Source organism: Eleutherodactylus coqui, chromosome 9 (assembly GCF_035609145.1).
Source record: "Eleutherodactylus coqui strain aEleCoq1 chromosome 9, aEleCoq1.hap1, whole genome shotgun sequence".
Classification (NCBI taxonomy): domain Eukaryota; kingdom Metazoa; phylum Chordata; class Amphibia; order Anura; family Eleutherodactylidae; genus Eleutherodactylus; species Eleutherodactylus coqui.
In genome coordinates, this window is record NC_089845.1 from 16,787,247 (window position 1) to 16,807,567 (window position 20,321).

The 20,321-nt window shown below is 47.5% G+C and overlaps 1 protein-coding gene across 3 annotated transcripts in view; it reads right to left on the minus strand.

Annotated features, from left to right (window-relative positions):
- ZCCHC2 (zinc finger CCHC-type containing 2) overlaps positions 1-18,575 on the minus strand; it is a 49,551-nt gene extending 30,976 nt beyond the window's left edge. For all 3 annotated transcript variants that reach the window (XM_066579162.1, XM_066579161.1, XM_066579163.1), the window contains exons 1-3: positions 17,918-18,575; positions 1,601-1,706; positions 466-542 (exon numbers count right to left, since the gene is read on the minus strand). In XM_066579162.1, coding sequence (XP_066435259.1) covers positions 466-542; positions 1,601-1,706; positions 17,918-18,463 — 729 coding nt within the window. In that variant the 5' untranslated portion in view covers positions 18,464-18,575. The remainder of the gene's footprint in view (positions 1-465; positions 543-1,600; positions 1,707-17,917) is intronic.
- Positions 18,576-20,321: the final 1,746 nt, after the last annotated feature.

Below are 20,321 nucleotides of genomic sequence, written 5' to 3' on the forward strand. Positions count from 1 at the left end.
CTCTGGCAATATAGGACGCCGGTATCTGGTATCCTCTTGCCATGGCAACCAGCCGGGCTCTCTGTGATTATCTCGCGAGAGCCCGGCAACTTCACAGAGGGAGCGCACTCCCTCTGTGAACCCTTCCGATGCCGCGATCTACATAGATCGCGACAGGGAAGGGGTTAGCAGCAGGGGTGGCCCATCTCCGATGCACCCCCGCTGTTGCAGCAGGAGGCCGGCTATCACTGACAGCCGGCTCCCGCTGCCGGAAAGCGCAAGATCGCTTATGATCTCATGCTATCCCTATGACGCAAGTTGACGTCCTGTTGTGGGAAGTACCCCGCTGCCGGGACATAAACTTACATTCTGGAGTGGGAAGGGGTTAAAATACGACAGCTTGCTCACTGCACGGTCTATCTTTTAGACAGTACTCGTAAATAAGCCCCATGGGATCTACCAATCACATATAAACTGTGCACTCACCTCAAAAGTGTAGTCCGAGTTCTTGTCAGCTCTCCTCCTCTGCACATACTTGACATTTATACTCGAGATATGCACAGCTGTAAAACAAGAATCCGTTACTAGAACTAGGACCCTTCATATACTCATGGCAGGCGCGTTCCCCATATGTGGGGGTGCTGTTCCCAAACCCCAAAGATTTACTTTAACATATTCCCCAAATCACAGGTCACTTGTCATTGTAAAAAGACCAGAAAAACACCATAAATATCAATGGGCATCGCTAGCATCTCCCAGACGGAAAGCTGTACTATATATTAAAAAAACAGCATGCGGACGGCTTATTCCATTATTATCTATACGGAGTGTACAGGGAAAGCCATTACACCCCACACTAGAATGAACACATGCTAAGCCCCTGCCCGTGTGTAATCCGGCAGTACCGGTCTCCGCACTATTGGAAGTGGCAATAGTTAATTCCTAAAAATTTCAAAACACTCAACATATTAGAAATTACATGCAGGAAAGAGTAATCCACGCTTGCTTGAAAAGTAAAACTTGTAATCTTCCTTTAGTTAGTCATATTACAATTGCCAGGTATACAGAACTGTAACCAGAGGCGTATCGGCGGCACAGAGCCTTCGTCAGCGGTATGATCTGAATAGAGCGTGGGACCAGCCTAAATAGGTGGATCAGAACAGATAATTACAATGACTGACAGAATCCAGAAATAAAAGTGAATGATCATTCAGTGTAAAGGCAGCCGACAACTGAATAAATTGTTCACTTTTCATTCATTTTAAGCAGGCATAAAAATCATCGTTGGCCCATTCGCCAATCTTTTGGTTTAAGTAACGGTCGTTCACAATTACACAGTGAAAGTGAACGACTTCTCATTTTAAGGAGTCAACAATGTATTTGCTTGTCTAATTAAAGTGCCCAGGCGAAAATAGAGCCAGCAGCACCGGAGAATCATGGCGTTAGAAATGTTGCGTTCAAATGCAGGTCTACGAAGTCCCATTGAAATCAATGGAAGCGTTAAACCGCGGTCAGCTCAGCATTCAGGAACGCCGCGCTAATCGCGGTAAAAAGCAGCGAGTGCGAGAGCGGCCTTAAGGGCAACTACTGTAGAGGAGGGGGACAGCAGGACGACACTCACCTTCTTGCTGAGGAGCGTGAGCCGTTCCTCCCACTCCATTGTGAGTACCTATACTGCCATCCAGGACGCGGCCATCGCTGCTGGGTAAATATTCATGAATATTCTCCTGGAATAGAGAAGAGGAAACATCAATTCCGGTAACGGTGGCATCGGTTAGTGCTGACTAACCGAATCTAGAAGATGTAACGATGAGGGAGGCAATCTGGAGGACACCACAAAGAGGGAATGACTACTTGTCTATGAGGAGTATCAATCAGGACAGTTTTCCCACTTACTCCATCGAAAGCTCAAGGAGTCAGGATTATATTTACAAAGAATTGTAAAGCATGAGGCGGTGTATATGGTAGGTATATCAACATGGACATAGAAGAACCACTATCCACACATACCACCATAACATGTATAGATGGTGATCCACACACGGTGACTGTGGGGGTAGAACACATCGCGTCCATATTAGGCAATCCACATCTGCATTTTTATTAAATCCCTGTATTTTCGAGAGGAAGGACACGAGACCCCAGTTCTTAGGATCGGTGAGGGTATTAGGGGTAAGATCAGCTGTTATCCCCTATCCTAAGCATAGGGAGAACTTGTAATTCTGGTACAACCCTTTTAATGGGGGCTCTTCTGCATTAATTCAATGGAGCTAAACCGCTTGTGTAGATTTTAAAGTAGATTCAACATCAACACAGCTTATGTGTTCACACTGGACATACTCATCAAAAAAAAAAAAATCCCACCCATAGAAGTGGTCTTTTGCTGCAAAATTCAGCATGCAGTTACATCTCAGGCAAACATTCAAATGATAAAAGTTGTGGCATGATTAGAATCCTAGAATGGTAGAATTGGAAGGGACGTCCAGGGTCATCGGGTCCGACCCTCTGCTCAGTGCAGGATCACTAAATCATCCCAGACAGATGTCTGTTCATCCTTTATTTAAACACTTCCATTGGAAGAGAACTCACCGCCTCCCGTGGCAACCTGTTCCACTCATTGATCAAAGATTGGAATAGGCCCCAGGTTTCTGAACAGGTTAATGGTCCTATACCTTAATCCTACGGCGTGGGTTCGGGTGAACAGATCTCTTTCTAAACCTCTAAAAAATCATGTTCTGTATGTATGTTCTTGTCAGGACTTGAACCTCTTCTACTGCAAGCACTGACCCTTCTTATTTAGCTATCCAGCTTGTGAACGATCTTGCCACCTGAGGCCCTAAAAGTGGTTCCACCCTTGACCTAAAAAAGGCTCTCAGAGGCTCCCTGTGTAGGGACCTCTTTTTCTGCACAACATTGTCACACTTAGTGTCTTCCCAGTCACCAGATTTATGACCAAAAAGAACATGTATGGAAGCATCTGAGACCCCAACTATGGCAGCCTACGAATTTGCATGATCTGGTGGCTCAGTTACAGCAGATGTGCAACAATATGCTGCAGGATATCATACGAACCTGTATGACTCCATGCCCGCCTGTATCACATCTTATATTCACGCTAAAGACTGTACAAGAGGGTACTAGAGCCTCCATGCCCACCTGTATCACATCTTGTATCCAAACTAAAGGAGGTACAAGAGGGTACTAGAGCCTCCATGCCCCCGTATTACATCTTGTATCCAAGCTAGAGGCGGTACAAGAGGGTACTAGAGCCTCCATGCCCCCGTATTACATCTTGTATCCAAGCTAGAGGCGGTACAAGAGGGTACTAGAGCCTCCATGCCTGTATCACATCTTGTATCCAAACTAAAGGAGGTACAAGAGGGTACTAGAGCCTCCATGCCCCTGTACCACATCTTGTATCCAAGCTAAAGGCGATACAACAGGGTAACTAGAGCCTCCATGCCTGCCCGTATATCTTGAATCCAAGCTAGAGGCGGTACAACAGGGTACTAGAGCCTCCATGCCCACCCGTATCACATCCTGTACCCAAGCTAGAGGTGGTACAACAGGGTACTAGAACCTCCATGCCCCCCGTATCACATCTTGTATACAAGCTAGAGGCAGTACAACAGGGAACTAGAGCCTCCATGCCTGCCCGTATGATATCTTGAAACCAAGCTAGAGGCGGTACAACAACAGGGTACTAGAGCCTCCTTACCCAACCATATCACATCTTGTATCCAAGCTAAAGACTGTACAACAGGGTACTAGAGCCTCCATGTCTGCCCTTATCACATCTTGTATCCAAGCTTAAAGCGGTACAACAGGGTACTAGAGCCTCAATGCCTACCTGTATCACAACTTGTATCCAAGCTAGAGGTGGTACAACAGGTTATTAGAGGCTCCATGCCCCACCCCCCCATATCACATCTTGTATCCAAGCTAGAGGCAGTACAATAGAGTACTAGAGCCCCCATTAACCCCCCCCCCCCGTATTACATCTTGTATCCAAGATAGAGGCGGTACAACAAGGTACTAGAGACTCCATGCCCAACCGTATCACATCCTGTACCCAAGCTAGAGACGGTACAACAGGGTACTAGAACCTCCATTACCCCCACCCACACACACGTATCACATCCTGTATCCAAGCTAGAAGCAGTACAACAGGGTACTAGAGCCTCCATGCCCACCTGTATCACATTTTGTATCCAAGCTAGAGGCAGTACAACAGGGTACTAGAGCCTCCATACCCACCCGTATCACATCTTGTATCCAAGCTAGAGGCGGTACAACAGGGTACTAGAGCCTCCATGCCTGCCCTTATTATATCTTGTATCCAAGCTAGAGGCGGTACAACAGGGTACTAGAGCCTCCATACCCACCCGTATCACATCTTGTATCCAAGCTAGAGGTGGTATAACAGGGTACTAGAGTCTCCCTACAAGGGTTCAGTTTTCCACAATAAATTCTCCTTTTGCTCTATTATAATCACTTATATCAATGTTAGTCACTCAGAAAGTTATTCAATTCCGACAACTTCTTTTAAGGCCGGCTGCGCCTACTCTATCTGTACTTCAGATGGTTCGCATAGCGAGCAGTCGATACCCTAGTCTGCCATCAAGGCTATGGGTCACACCACTCTCTCCTTCTTGTTTTCTGCTATTCACTGGTCAACCAGGATGATCTGACACCAGGTCTATCTCGCCTATGCAACCTTAGAGGGAGATACCTTGTTGCCTTCTAGCTTAGGGAAAGCTATTTAGCAAACAATGCCTCTAACTTTAGGAAGCATGCTTTATCAGGAGTGTCCTGCCACGACTAGCTCTTTATTGGCCAAAGAGAAGACTATATATATCTGATATCTTCTAAGCGATCCGTGAATTAACTGGCTAGATTGGCTCTTTGGGACTTTGCTTATATCCATAGGAATTCCCTGAGCAATAGTCATACATTGATACCCAGGTCCATCAAGACCCCGGCAGCAATCCTGATCATTTAGGATACTACGGACAGGGTTACTGATTATTACAGTTTCCCCTGAGCAATATTACCTTAGTCAGATATACACCCTCTGGAACCAGCAACTTACCCCAGTGTCTACGCAGCATCGATTGGTCACACGCTTGGCCTTATAAATTTATTGAGTTATAAACCTGAAGTTTTGATTCACAATGAATTAGCAGAAAATTGTTCTCCAGCAGAGACTTTGTACCTGCGGGCATCTGCCCATACTAAATCAACATATTCACCACAAGCTCCTGCATGCATTGTTATTCGCAAGGCAATAAATCCTGCAGGACCGTCGGCGACAGCTACGCTGACACGCAGGCTTTAAATTACCTGTTTTTTGGGCAACACTATGGTTCCTTAACCTCCTGAAGATCCGCAAAACTAGCGGTGAAACGCGTCGAGTTAGTAACCGGAGTGCGTTTAGCTTAAATTGTCTGAGCCACCGTATTAAACCTAGACCGTGCGTGTACCTACAATTTAGGGAAAGACAGTATCTTTAAGGGTCTAGGCTTTAGAGGAGCCAGTACCTATCGTAAAGCAGTCGGGTCTACAAGGACTCATCTCTTATAGAACACCACATCCCGTTAAGGGAGCCATCAAAGTGTACACAACTCACTGGTCCTCTAGTCAGCGATCTTATATGTCTGAGCGTATACCACAGTTGTCGTTGTCTACCAGCCCTGTTGATGCGCCCCCTGGTCCTCTCCCTCATGGAGGGTGCCTCCTAGGGTCTATCTGTGCCCTTATGTATGTGTGTTCTTTTAATCGCATTTAATACATTTTAGTAATAGTCTACTCTGTGAAGGCCTATTCAGAATTTCTTAGACTATCCTGCACTCTGACTAGTCGCGTTTGCAAATGCAGGTTAGTGCTTTTGAGTGATTTTTAATGCACCCCATCCTTGTGATAGGTGAGGTGGTGCGTTAATGCAAAAACACTTGAAAATAGAGCAGACAGCGCTAAAAAAAAATTGTGTTAAAAACGCAGAATGAGTGCAAAGCCCCACTGAAATCAATGGGAGCGTTGTACCATGATAAGCACGGTAATTGAAAATCTGCACTAATTGTGGAAAAAGAACAAAACGTCAGTGTAAGCATGGACTTGCATTATAAAGCCAGAATAAGGTGACCTGCGGTGCAGATTTTATACCCACAGCACTTAAATTCATGTTACACAGTGGTTGTAGGCTTTCCACTCTAAATTCGTCTGGGTCCCCTATATATGAGGACAAGTACTAAGGGTGCACTGTGTAGCCACGTCTGGGTCCCCTATATATGAGGACAAGTACTAAGGGTGCACTGTGTAGCCACGTCTGGGTCCCCTGTATATGAGGACAAGTACTAAGGGTGCACTGTGTAGCCACGTCTGGGTCCCCTGTATATGAGGACAAGTACTAAGGCTGCACTGTGTAGCCACGTCTGGTCCCCTGTATATGGGGACAAGTACTAAGGGTGCTCTGTGTAGCCACGTCTGGGTCCCCTATATATGAGGACAAATACTAAGGGTGCTCTGTGTAGTCACGTCTGGGCCCCCTGTATATGGGGACAAGTACTAAGGGTGCTCTGTGTAGTCACGTCTGGGCCCCCTATATATGGGGACAAGTACTAAGGGTGCTCTGTGTAGTCACATCTGGGCCCCCTATATATGAGGACAAGTACTAAGGGTGCTCTGTGTAGTCACGTCTGGGCCCCCTATATATGAGGACAAGTACTAAGGGTGCTCTGTGTAGTCACGACTGGGCCCCCTATATATGAGGACAGGTACTAAGGGTGCACTGTACCCATGTCTGGGTCCCCTATATATGAGAACAAGTACTAAGGGTGCACTCCGTAGTCACGTCTGGGTCCCCTATATATTAGGACAAGTACTAAGTGTGCACTGTGTAGCCACATCTGGGTCCCCTATATATTAGGACAAGTACTAAGTGTGCACTATGTAGTCACGTCTGGGTCCCCTATATATTAGGACAAGTACTAAGGGTGCCCTGTGTAGTCATGTCTGGGTCCCCTATATATTAGGACAAGTACTAAGGGTGCACTGTCTAGCCAGGTCTGGGTCCCCTATATATGGGGACAAATACTAAGGGTGCTCTGTGTAGTCACGTCTGGGCCCCCTGTATATGGGGACAAGTACTAAGGGTGCTCTGTGTAGTCACGTCTGGGCCCCCTATATATGGGGACAAGTACTAAGGGTGCTCTGTGTAGTCACATCTGGGCCCCCTATATATGAGGACAAGTACTAAGGGTGCTCTGTGTAGTCACGTCTGGGCCCCCTATATATGAGGACAAGTACTAAGGGTGCTCTGTGTAGTCACGACTGGGCCCCCTATATATGAGGACAGGTACTAAGGGTGCACTGTACCCATGTCTGGGTCCCCTATATATGAGAACAAGTACTAAGGGTGCACTCCGTAGTCACGTCTGGGTCCCCTATATATTAGGACAAGTACTAAGTGTGCACTGTGTAGCCACATCTGGGTCCCCTATATATTAGGACAAGTACTAAGTGTGCACTGTGTAGTCACGTCTGGGTCCCCTATATATTAGGACAAGTACTAAGGGTGCCCTGTGTAGTCATGTCTGGGTCCCCTATATATTAGGACAAGTACTAAGGGTGCACTGTCTAGCCAGGTCTGGGTCCCCTATATGAGGACAAGCACTAGGAGTCAGTCATCGCATATGCTGGCAGTTCTTTCCATTGTAGGACGTATGAAATGCCAGGCAGTTACAGTGACATCTGTCAACATTGTCCCTCAAATGAGCACTCCAGAGAGCAGGGGAAAGGGGCGGGCGTATGGGTGACCCTCATTATGCCAAAAGGGTGGAAGTTCTGGAAGTGGAATTTAGGATATATCATAAATGTCAAAATGGTAATACCCTTGTAGTTTTTGGAAGTGGTTCAGTATGGCCCTCGGACCAGAAAGGGTTGTACATCCCTGGTTTAAAAGGACACCAAGCACTAAACCCTCCGATAGTATGTCATGTACACGTTTACCAGTTCACACCCCAGCATCACGTCTCCGGGTGTCTCATCTAATCGAGAAGGTCCGATAAATGGTTAAAGAAGGATGGCCGCCGTCTAGAGTAGCTCAGTGTCTCTGGACATCTCTAGAAGAATGTTTTTATTCCACTCCATGCAGTGGAAAGAATCAAGGTCCAACATCAACAGATCCTGCTGTACGCAGCGCTGTCGCAGGAGGATTCCCTGTTCTCAGGCAGCTGGAATGCAGGAGGGTCCTGGCAGCGAGCAGCCCACACAGTCAGCCGCAGATGTTATTCCACCGCTCGCTACAACAGCCCAACCACCAAGCTGCACAATGCAAGTCAAGCCTGTGGAAGGTGAAAATAGCATCATGACACGTGAAGAGGATGAGCCAGCGGGTCCCGACATCTATTCTGGAGGCACTGCGCAATGCTTCCTCAAACATGATGAGGAGATACACAGTATCAACATGGGAGGTTTTTTTTAAAATAAGTAACAAGATATCAAAAACCAGACTCCTGAATAAAAGATAGGAAACTGATCAAATTTGCAGACGATACAAAGTTAGGAGGGATAGCTAACACTAGGGAAGAGAGTATTCAAAAGAGATCTAGAAAAGCTTGCACAGTGGGCAGCGACTAACAGAATGGTATTTAACTAGGAGAAATGCAAAGCCCTACATCTGGGCAAGAAAAATGAAGAATGGGAGTAATTGGGCTAAGCAGCACATGTGAAAAAGACTTGGGTATACTAACAGATCATAGACTGAACATGAGTCAACAATGTGATGCAGCAGCCAAAAAGGCAAACACAATTCTGGGATGTATTAAGAGAAGCATAGAGTCTAGATCACGTGAGGTAATTATCCCCCTCTACTCTTCCTTAGTCAGACCTCATCTGGAATACTGTGTCCAGTTCTGGGCATCCCACTTTAAAAAAGACAGACAAACTGGAGCAAGTTCAGAGAAGAGTTACCAAGATGATGAGCGGTCTGCAAACCATGTCCTATGAGGAACGGTTAAAGGATCTGGGAATGTTTAGCTTGCAAAAAAGAAGGCTGAGAGGAGACTGAATAGCAGTCTACAAATATCTGAAGGGTTGTCACAGTGCAGAGGGATCAGCCCTATTCTCATCTGCACAAGGAAAAACTAGAAGCAATGGGATGAAACTGAAAGGGAGGAGATACAAATTAGATATTAGGAAAAAAAAAAAACCTTTCTGACAGTGAGGGTGGTCAATGAGTGGAACAGGTTACCACAGGAGGTGGCGAGTTCTCCTTTAATGGAAGTCTTCAAACAAAGGCCGGACAAAAAGCTGTCTGGGATGATTTAGTGAATCCTGCACTGAGCAGGGGGTCGGACCCAATGACCCTGGAGGTCCCTTCCAACTCTATGATTCTATGAGATCCATCTAGTCATGTAGGTCACAAGGAGGAGTCCTTACTTGCAAGTTTTACAAGTTCCAAGTTTTAGAGGGTAAAGTTAAATAGGTTTATACGAACTGGTGGTGGGCCACATTTATTTTTTCCCTTTAAACTTTTTGCTCTTTAAAGGGGTTGTCCCCTTTTACACCATTGACAACCTATACCCAAAGTCAGTCATCAATAAGGGCATTGACAGAGGCCCACTGCCCAGGATCCCTGGCGATCAGCTGTTTACAGTCGTGCAGTGGCCAGGCACAGAGCCACTGTGTTGCATTAAACGACCAGCGCCAATCCTATGGCCGTGGCCCGGGTTGGTATTGCAGGCAAAGCTTAAAGCCTGAGTTTTCAACAAGTTTACTAAAACTACATCCGGTTCTCCTTACCAGCTTGTTTGCTACTCATTTCACACCTGCAAGTTCTGAATTTCAGGTGGGCTTCCCCATTTTTCTGCTGTTCCACTTTCAGGCTAATTTCACACAGGCGAATGCGATAACGGGCCATGAATCATGGCCAGTTATCGCACTTGCTAACATGTGCTTTTGTCAAAAATCTCCTTGCATCAATTTGGGGGAAGTAGCCATCAGCCATAGCACAGGATTGCTGAGTTTCTCCCATTGTGTTCAATGGGAAACCTCATCACATGCATCTAGCCTGTGGTGCTATGTTTCTGTCGACTCCATTGAAAGCAATGCAATATGTGATGCAAGAGCACGCACTAAGAGAGGGAATGCCACGATTTGTTTCCTGCATCGTAGTGTGATGCAGGAAAACATCACGTGTTTGACCCCATACAAAACAATGGGGTTCAGATTTGTGCGTCTCCCAACACACAAATCCTGCGCGATTTTCTCAGCCGTGTGAATCCAGCTTCAGCTAGTAAGCATGTAGCAAGCCTACCATCTTGTCAGTAGTTCACTGTCATGGACTTCCTTGCCCTTATTTCCCATGCTGCATTGCACTGTCTCTGGTCCAATCAGCAGAGAGGCAATATCCGAATGCCCGCCCCTCTGCTTGCCCAGAATGTCTCTAAATTCCTGAATCATTCTGTCCAAACTCTTAAACCCACTATAATGTGTGCGCACACACGCACACACCTTAATAGCATGAGAGGCAAAGAGTGTAATGACAATCCGTGGCTGCAGATCTGTCAGCCTGCAGCCTATAAGCACAGGGGAGCTGCCTGTGAAGATAGCAAGAGGGGGAGGGGCTATGGAAAAGTCCCTGGGTTCTTGTTACAAAGCAAATTCTGTACTTAAGAACAGAGTGAATTGCAGAGAAGTTGGAAGGGAGACCCCTAGTGGCAGCCACTTCAGAGATGATTTACAGTAGTTAAGCAACAGAACCTAATGCAAGTATATTACAAAAACAATAAAACCAACATAAACTAATAGAAGAACGCAAATGGTCTGAAACGTCAGTGACCCTTTAAAGTGAATTCAATGAGGCTTTTCCTGCTACAACAACCCTGACCCCAGCAGCTCACAGGCCTGCGGAGGAACTGAAAGACCCCCATCAATCACATACTGATGACCTACCCTGAGGAGGTCAACCACCATGTAAACCACCCCTTTAACAGGAACACAATAGTAGAAAATCCAATTACGGAAAATAAACCAAACTGCTGCGGAAAACTTAAATATTGATTTAATTGGCCTATCCACCAACCCCAGGAAATCAGCTTTTGGCCCTGGGGAAAAGCCACATATGGCTATAACATTACAGAGGAAATATAGCATTACATGGCAGCCAAATGAATGAGCATTCATGTAATGCTATAACGCAGCAGGTCCACCAGAGGCTCTTCATTCCAGCTCAGCGGGAACCCCCCCACTAGAACTTCCATAATCGCTAATATGGGTATATGAATACAGGTTGTCATTATAAGACCTCTCCGTTAATACAAGGAGCGGAAACTGATTATTGATTTACATTCAAAAGGAAAAGAAATTATAGGACGATTGTCACCTGAGAACGACTGCATTCTGCATTCATGAATTAGGGCAATCACATAGAAACCCTCCATCAATAGAGAGAACATTGAAGACTGGTTGCCAGCATCTGAGGAAAGTGCTGCGAGGCTCGTCGGAATGAGCGCAGTAACTTCTTAACTTGTAATTATCTCCAAGTCAGAGTGGGACTCAAACATGGGATCCTGTGATCGCTCATAATACACTGCAATACTTCTGTATTACAGTAAATTACTACAACTGAGACGTATGACATCTCACTTGGGATTGCGAGTTTGCCAACTGGACCTTAGAGGACTAGCAACATGTGGCGTGGTCCAATGAGTCATAGTGCCAACTGTTTCGGGCCAATGGTAGGGGTCATGTGTGGTACAGACCCCATGAAGCTGTGGACTCCAGTTGCTAGTGAGGCACTGTGCAGGCTGTTGAATCCATACTGTTGTGAGGTGTTCTCATGGCATGGGTACACTGGTCTGCCTAAAGAGGTCACTGACCGGTGACCATTTGTAGACCTTCATGGTCTTCACAAAGCCCCACAATGATGGGATGTTCCAGCAGGATAATGCACCGCGCCACCTTGCCCCAAGTTAACCAGAATTTGTTCGATGAGGATTTTGGAGAGTTTTTAGGAGCCCCTTTACATGGAACGATTATCGTTCAGATTATCACTGGATCATGCAAATCTGAACAATACTCATTCAGTGTAAGCACTGTCAGTGAATGAACGATGAATAAGTGAATGAGTTATCATTCGCTTTTAGGGAGCGCAGACAGGAGAAATCTCTGAAGAGCATGGAGTGCATCAGTTATTTCTGAAGAAGGGGTCTAATACTTGTGAGTGTTGCACCAATCACGTCCACCATTTTTTCTCCCTCCGCCAAGCCTTGTTTCTTTTATGTCGGACAGCGCTCTCCCTTGAAAGATTTAGCTTATTACTGCTGAAATATTCCACCATGCTCATCTGATAAGTCACTTCTCTCTGGGAAGTGGTCAATGTGCGAGCGAATGCATGAATCCAACATGTCGGTCACCATCTGTTTGAAGTCATTTGGTCTCGTTATTATGGTGTTGGGATTTCTAGAAGTCTCCAGATATAAAAGATCAAGCAAAAACCTGATTATTTTGGGAATAAGTGATGCTTTCCTATAGACCACGTCAAACACAAAGCCCGAGTGACAAATCCGTCGGCCGTGCAATAACCCAACAGGCACTCCGCTCACCCCACCTGCAGCTCCAGCGGAGGCAGTGCGGAGTCTGTGACCACTGGCCTCTTACCCCCAGTGTCCGGTGTGCAGCAAAGACGCCAAAGGCAGAGGTCAACGGCCATATACTCAGCAGCGGCCGGAGCACCAGGGCTGCAGACTGGTTGAGGGGAATGCCTGTAGGGATGCTGGCTGGCCACAGGCAAATAGGAGAGGATCACCATTACTACTGGGACTACTTATGGGGGTCACTTATTACTACTGGGACTACTTATGGGGGTCACTTATTACTACTGGGACGTCTAATATAAGACACTCATTATTGAATCCCACATTGGGGGCACTATTACTAGTGGGGCCGCCAATATAGGGGCACTTACTACTGGGGCTACTATGGGGGTCACTATTATTATACAATTTGACACTTACAATCAGCCCTTTGAAGGCTACCCTAAGGCTGATGTGGCCCTCGGTTAAAAGGAGTTTGAGCCCCCTTCCATAAACCATTATGGACAGCGATTCCACAGCAGTTGTTTTGTGCACATACTGTAGTGATCTCCATCTTGGCGGGTAGGGCGTTATGCTTAACTGGCATGTTCCTCCATCTAGGTATTGATGGGGCTAAAGTGACATTATATAACCGGTCATTATAGTCCTACAGGTGGTGTTCTTATGGACAAATTGGACACAGTTCGATACATAATCCTTCATTGTTTGGACATATAGCAGGAGAAAAACTATACTGAAGGGCTATAACTTATCATATAGCAGAGTAGAATACAGCGGAGGGACAAACATGGGACAACTACTTGTTAGCAAGACGGTCATATGTACAGAGGCACACATGCTTGTTGGGACAGGCCTTCCTTACGACTACACAGCATGGCTTCCAGGAGTCCGGTTTATAAAAATTGGGTCATTTTGGGTTATGTAATCTACTATTTTAGCAGCTCAATGCCAGAATTGGGTCTGCAATTTATTCAGTTGTGCCCAGAAGGCCAGCGGGCGCTGCCCTCATTGTGGGGGAGTCCAGTAAGCAGATTGGAGGCATTTCTGAACATGAAACAACCAGCCCGATACAATTTGGGTGCCTTTACTCAGTTTACTTCGCTTTGTAGAGGAAAAAAAAAAATGAAAGTGACATTTGTGGTAAAAAAAAACAAAAAAAAACAAAAAAAAAAACGACATTAATTCTTTTCATCTACCTCAAAATTTGTTTAACCCCTTAAGGACACGGCCTATTTTGGGCTTAAGGGCGCAACGATTTTTGGTGGATTTTCATCTCCATTTTTCAAAAGCCATAACTTTTTTTTTTCTCACAGCATTAATCATGCAGCATAAACGACAATACATTTGTTCTGCGGGCCGGTATGATTACAGCAATACCAAAATTCTTAAGTTTTTTTTAGGTTTTTCCACTTTTCTGCAATAAAAACCCTTTTTTTTTTTTTAAATCTTTTTTCTAAATCGCTGCATTCAAAGTCCTATAACTTATTATTCCACAGACGGAGCTTTTTTTTTTACGCTCTTTGCCATGCAGGATAAAAAGCATGTTCAGTTTACTGTACATATTACGAACACAACAATACCAAATATGTGGGATTTTAAATTCTGTTATGAAAAAAAAGGTTTTTTTGTTTGTTTGTTTGTTTTTTAAACACAATTTGTGTCCCTGTGGCATAGCATCGATGATTGCTATAATCAGGCATTGCAGGACTCCTCTCCTGCAATGCCTTATCGCTTATTACAGCGATCATAGGCACTGGCAGTACAGGACGCCTGCAACTAGCCGGGCTCTCTGAGATTACATCACCAGAGCCCGATAACATCAAAGATGGAGCGCGCTCTCTTTATGAACCCTTCCCATGCCGCGATGCATAGCTCACGGCAGGGAAGGGGTTAACAGCAGGGGGCGCATCTCCGATGCTATCAGTGACAGCCGGCTCCCGCTGCCGGAAAACACGAGATCTCTTCTGATCTCACGCTGTCCCCAGGACGTTAGAGTACATCCAGTTGCGGAAAGTACCCCGCTGCCATGACGTACCCTTACGTCATGTGGAGGGAAGGAGTTAAAAACTGTAGTCAAAATACTCATTATACCCCTAGATAAATGCACTAACGGGTCTAGTTTTCAAAATGGGGTCGCTTATGACTATCATTTTGACAGCTCAGAGCCCCTAGAAGCGTCAGACGGGCATAAATCATTCTCTAGCAAAATTTGTGTTCAGAAAGCCACTGGGCGCCACTTTTTGCCCAGACATCAGATTAGGGCCACAATGGACATATCTGAACACAGAAGTATCGCTTTGGGGTCCACGTCTTCATTTTAAAATGCGCTGTACAAAAAATATCAGAATATACTTTAAAGTTCACTCGGATATTCACGACCCGTCTCAATGAATACCTTAAGGGTCATCGATCAGACATCTATGAGCCCTAGTAAGTTTGGCGCAGGAAAACTGAACGAACTTTAAAATTTTAATAATCAGTTTTATGTTTGTAAAGACCCATTTTCAAAAAAATAAAAAAATAAAAAAATAAATCACTAAAAAGCAAACGTTTTAGTGATCGTTGCATCTAAATGTGCACTTTTCGTGCACTGCTAGCTGATCATTAAATTCAGTCCAACCTAAAAATCGGCCTTTGGCCTTATCAGCAGTTCTCCACGGGGAGTGCTGATAGAATTGTTTCCCGTGGAGAACAAAGGCTGAGCGCAGAGAAGAGCCCTCGGGTTATTAACTGCATTCAGCTAAGGCTTCATTTGCTCACCTAATCGCTCTTCAGTAGCTACTTAATAGTTTATGCAAAATTATCTCTCAAAGCTGTCACCCAAACTGTCGTTTAAGTCAGTGTTCCCCAACTCCAGTCCTCAGGGACCCCCAACAGGTCAGGTTTTCAGGATTTCCTCAGTGTTGCAAGGTGATGTAATTATTGTCGGCGCCTCAGACATTGCCACAGGTGTTCTTACTATAGGATATCCTGAAAACATGACCTGTTGGTGGTTCCTGAGGACTGGAGTTTGTTTGTCCACAGGCGTTGCGGTATCCCGTGGCAAATCTCAGGCACGGGAGCCGGCAGATGGTTCTCCGCAGGTCAGCCTATCTAAAAGATAGGCTGACCGCAGAGGTACAGGGAAATTCGCAGCATGCTGTGAATTGCGGGCCACGAGCGGAGAATCGCAATCTTTCTCTGCTCGAGGACACGGGGCCGACACTTTCCATAGCAATGCTGTGGAAAGCTTCAGCCGGCATGATTCACCGGCACTTTACCTAAGGCCCCCCCCCCCCCCCCGTCCATGGACGTGTATTAGCCGTCGGTAAACCATCAGCGAATCACGCCGACCCCGTGTCCTCGAGCAGAGAATCATTGCGATTCTCCGTGCGCGGCCCGCAATTCGCAGCATGCTGCAAATTGCCACGATTCTCCATGGCCAGCCTGTCACATAGGGCTGACCGGCGGAGATTCGGAGGCGACTGAGATCTGCAGCGGGACTTCACAACGCCTGTGGACAGCGGGCCTATGTCTCCTTAACTGCTCAAAAACCTGCCACGACACCGGCCCAGCACGTAATGCGCGTGCGCCACGCTGCCACGACACCGGCCCAGTACGTAATCCGCGTGCGCCACACTGCCACGACACCGGCCCAGCACGTAATCCGCGTGCGGCACGCTGCCACGAAGAACACCCAATGTAACTCAGGCGGTTGTGTAGATTTATAGCAGAATGTGTCGGTCTACTTCTACCACCGAAATAAAGTACAAAATGTAACGAAATGCAAGGTAAGCCCCCAGTTATTACTGTCAGGACGCAGTCACACGGGCGAGAGCGAGACGCATCGCGCACAAGAACGGGAGACGGCACATCTGTGTTCTATTCTGGCACGAGACGTACACGGAAATAGAACGCTGCCGTCCCGCAGCATCATTGTGAGAGTGAAGTCACTCATGTGAACACCGACTACAGATAATGGCTGGATTCTCACGCGAGCTTTGTGCGTCTCCAATGCGCAAAAGTCACAGTATTTTCTCACCCGTGTGAATGCAACCTTAAAGTGACACGTACCATTAATCGAAAACTGAGTCCTGAAGGCCTACTCAGGCTCGGTCACAAAGGGGTTAACATGAGCCACTTGATGTGATTCCACTACTGTTCTTACTAATCATGGCTCAGACGTGTAAGGGTTAAAGGGTCTTATCGGCAAAGACTATGGATGAACGATCCTCAATCCCAGCTGGGAATCCCTGACAATCACCCGATCGCATTACACGCCCGCATCCTTCCCCAAGGCAGAAATGCTGGACGGGTAACAGCGGCCTGCAGCTGCCATTGATTTTGACAGCAATCCAGCCCCCCGGGTCCACTCATTAAATGGCAGCGCCTGCCAGGATACCCCGGGGATCGGAGAGGAAGTGCTGCTCCGACCCGTGTAGTGGCCGAAGCTCAAACTGCAGGTGCAGCTCTTATTGAAATCAATGGGACCCAGACTGCAATTACGAGTGCTGGCCACTACCTGGGACGGAGCAGCGCTTCCACTCCGGTACTGCTGTACCCCGACTGCGTAGCAAATACCGGCTATAGCATGCTATGGGGAGAAGAAAAAAAACAAACGCTTTTTCATGTCCGTGAGCAGAAATAAATACATAAATAAATGGCAGCATGTCCGATTCCGGCACGGATGGCTTCCATTGAAGTTAACGGAACCCATCTGACCCGCAGCCTGACCAATGACATTGCGGAGGGTAGCGGACTCCACGTCATCGTCTGGGGACGCCGCAGCATTTCTGTACTGCGCATTTCCGCCGGCCGATCTGCAATACAGAAAAGACGACTACGGACAGGTACGCGGGGTCACCGGCCGGGCACAGGGGCGGATTTTGCTGTAGGGTCAGACCCGGGCGTGTGCAGGCGGCCTGAATGGCACAGGTTTGGGGCAGCCATTCCGCCTGTTTGGACCCGCCTTGGGGTATGTTTACACGTAGCGGCCTGTAGTGGGCACAGCGCCGCTGTCAGGTGATGTGGAAGCAGCCAGCAGGACTGAGCTCTTTAGGGATCACCTGGTGCCCGGGATATCGGGGGTAAGGACCACAAGCCACGCCCATCACCACACCCCTTTTCGGTAGCGGTGCCCTACGGTAAAAACACCCCCCCCCCAGTCTGAAACGGGTGGGCAGCGCTCCGCCATGACAGCCCATCAATAGTCACTGCCCCTTTAAGGCTCCGGGCACACGGGGCAGAAACGCTGCGGTAAATCCCGCATCCCAGCCGAGTCAGATGCTGAGTCTGACCGACCAGGAGCCGCCCGGGGCGGCAGGAGGTGCGGGCAACTCTCCCCCCATGTGGCGTTGACTTACCTCCCGCAGCCGCTCCAGCCGCTCCCGCAGGGTGACCCGTTGGTGGAAGGAGAAGGCCGGGTGCAGCGACGACATGGTGAGCAGCAGCAGCAGCTCCTCGGCCGGCTCCCGCTCCCCCAGCAGACGCTCGCTCTCCGGCAGCAGCAGGCGGTACAGGCGGCCGGCCACCTCCCGGTTCTCGGAGCCTAGCAGCGCCAGGTAGACGATGAGCCGGGAGCGGCTGAGAGGGTCGGCCAGGTCCCGCAGGAGGTCGCCGGACGCCAAGCCGTTGGCTCTGCTCTCGTAGTCCCGCAGGTAGTGGCAGTCCTTGCGGGCCAGGTCCTCCAAGCAGGAGCCGAGGAAGCGCAGCTCCAGCGGGTTACACAAGTCCAGCAGCCCGCAGGCGAACTCCAGCCTCTGCGCCGGGCCCAGCGTCCGCACGAACCACTCGTACACCGCCTCCCGCTGCAGCGCCCCGCTCCTGGCCGGGCAGGGACGGGAGCACATCCCGCCGTCCTCCGCCGCCGTGTGCCGGCTCTTCCGCTGCGGCAGCCGCATCTTGAGCATTCTCAGCGGTGATGCCAGGCCGGTGCCATGGTCCCCCTGCCGGGCGGGGAAGGAGGATCCAGCCAGCACTTCCAGAACGCTCGTTCTCTTTCCCCGGGTTCCACAGCCTGAGCCGTGACGTCCTGCGCGCTGATTGGCTGCCCGCGGGATCCCCTTGGCCCCTCCCCCCTGGCGCGGCGTGTTTCCGTACGTCATGTTACAGCGGCGGTGACGGCGCATTCCTCCGCTCGGGCTCTCCTCGCGCAATTAAGGGCGCGTTAACCCCTTAGTGGCCGAACTTAAAAAAAATCTTTTACATCGTTACGTTCTAATTATTTACCCCTTTTTTCTTTTTTAACCCCTTAAGAACGCGTGTCCCCCCCTCCCCATTTTCGTTCTTTCCTTCCCTCTTTTAATAAATCGTAACGCCTTTATTTATCCATGGACGTCGCTGTATGAGGGCTTGTTTTTTGATGAGTTGTATTTTCAATGGTGCGATTTAATGTACTGAGAAACTTGGAATTTTTTAAAAGTGGAGAGAGATTTTTTTATTTAAAAACTCTAAATTTCGCCATTTTTCGGTGGATCTTGTTTCTACAGCGCTCAAACTGCAACAAAAGGACGTGATAACTTTATTCTATGGCTACAACGGTGCCGATCTAGTCCGCTATATATCACAGCGGCTAGCGCTATGAGAGGCAGCAGGGATCATCCTAGTAGATCAATATGCCTATATAGTGTCGGTCCATACCGCGGGGTGGACATCAGGAGGTGTGCTGTATCCTATAGGTTGGTATTGTGCAATCATTACACAGATCTAGTATGATATGACACATGGAGCCCTAATGGGACCATAATGTGTACTCATGGCATTGGTAATGGGACCATAATGTGTACTCATGGTATTGGTACTGGGACCATAATGTGGACACATGGAGCCCTAATGGGACCATAATGTGTACTCATGGTATTGGTAATGGGACCATAATGTGGACTCATGGCATTGGTAATGGGACCATAATGTGTACTCATGGCATTGGGCCACTACTACATTATTAACCCCTTCTTCTCTGTACCTGGTCATCTTATTACCCCTGCGGAAAGAAGGGAATCTTGATTGGGTCCTTTGAGAGCCAGTGCCTTTATAAATATCATTGACCTACACTATACCTATGATGCATGATGAGTATTAACCCTTTGTGCTCTGGACCCTGCAAGTAAACTGCACATCTCATGAACATATAGTGTGGCGGCTGTGAAAGTAATATTTTAAAGGGTTAACCCCTATACCTGTATTAGCGATATTGACCTCGATTTAACCCCATCCTCTGCAATTGTGTTCTATCTATTGGGGGTTCTCTTTAACACCTAAGCACCAGCTGGGGGGGGGGGGGGGGGTCATTTATTATTTTTTGTTTGATTTAATTAAATAATAAAATTCTAAGAGCTAACACTAGGTGCCCACCCCCCATATAAAGATCTTGACCAGGGGACTCCAATTACAATAAGGGGGTGCAAGTTTGTGCAGATTAAGCACATGCAGTAGACTATCTTCTCTGACTCTCTGGACAATGCTGGTCCCTTCGGCTTTACTTCTGGATCTGTATTCACCAATAAAGGATGATATATCAGCAATACCTTCTGTCTCCTGGCTGATCTCCCCTGGACCAGTGCTGCCTTCCAAAAACAACTTGCTTCTCTGGAAAATGATCTTAATCTGGGGGTCCCTGGAATAAAGGGGTCTCTTTTAGGCCTCATGTCCACTAGCAAAATTGAATTGCGGATTCCGCATGCAGATTCCGCGGGTGACATTTTGCCCATAGGAATATCATTGGCGTCTGCAGTCAATTAAACTGAATTTTGCAGCCACAAATGGCAT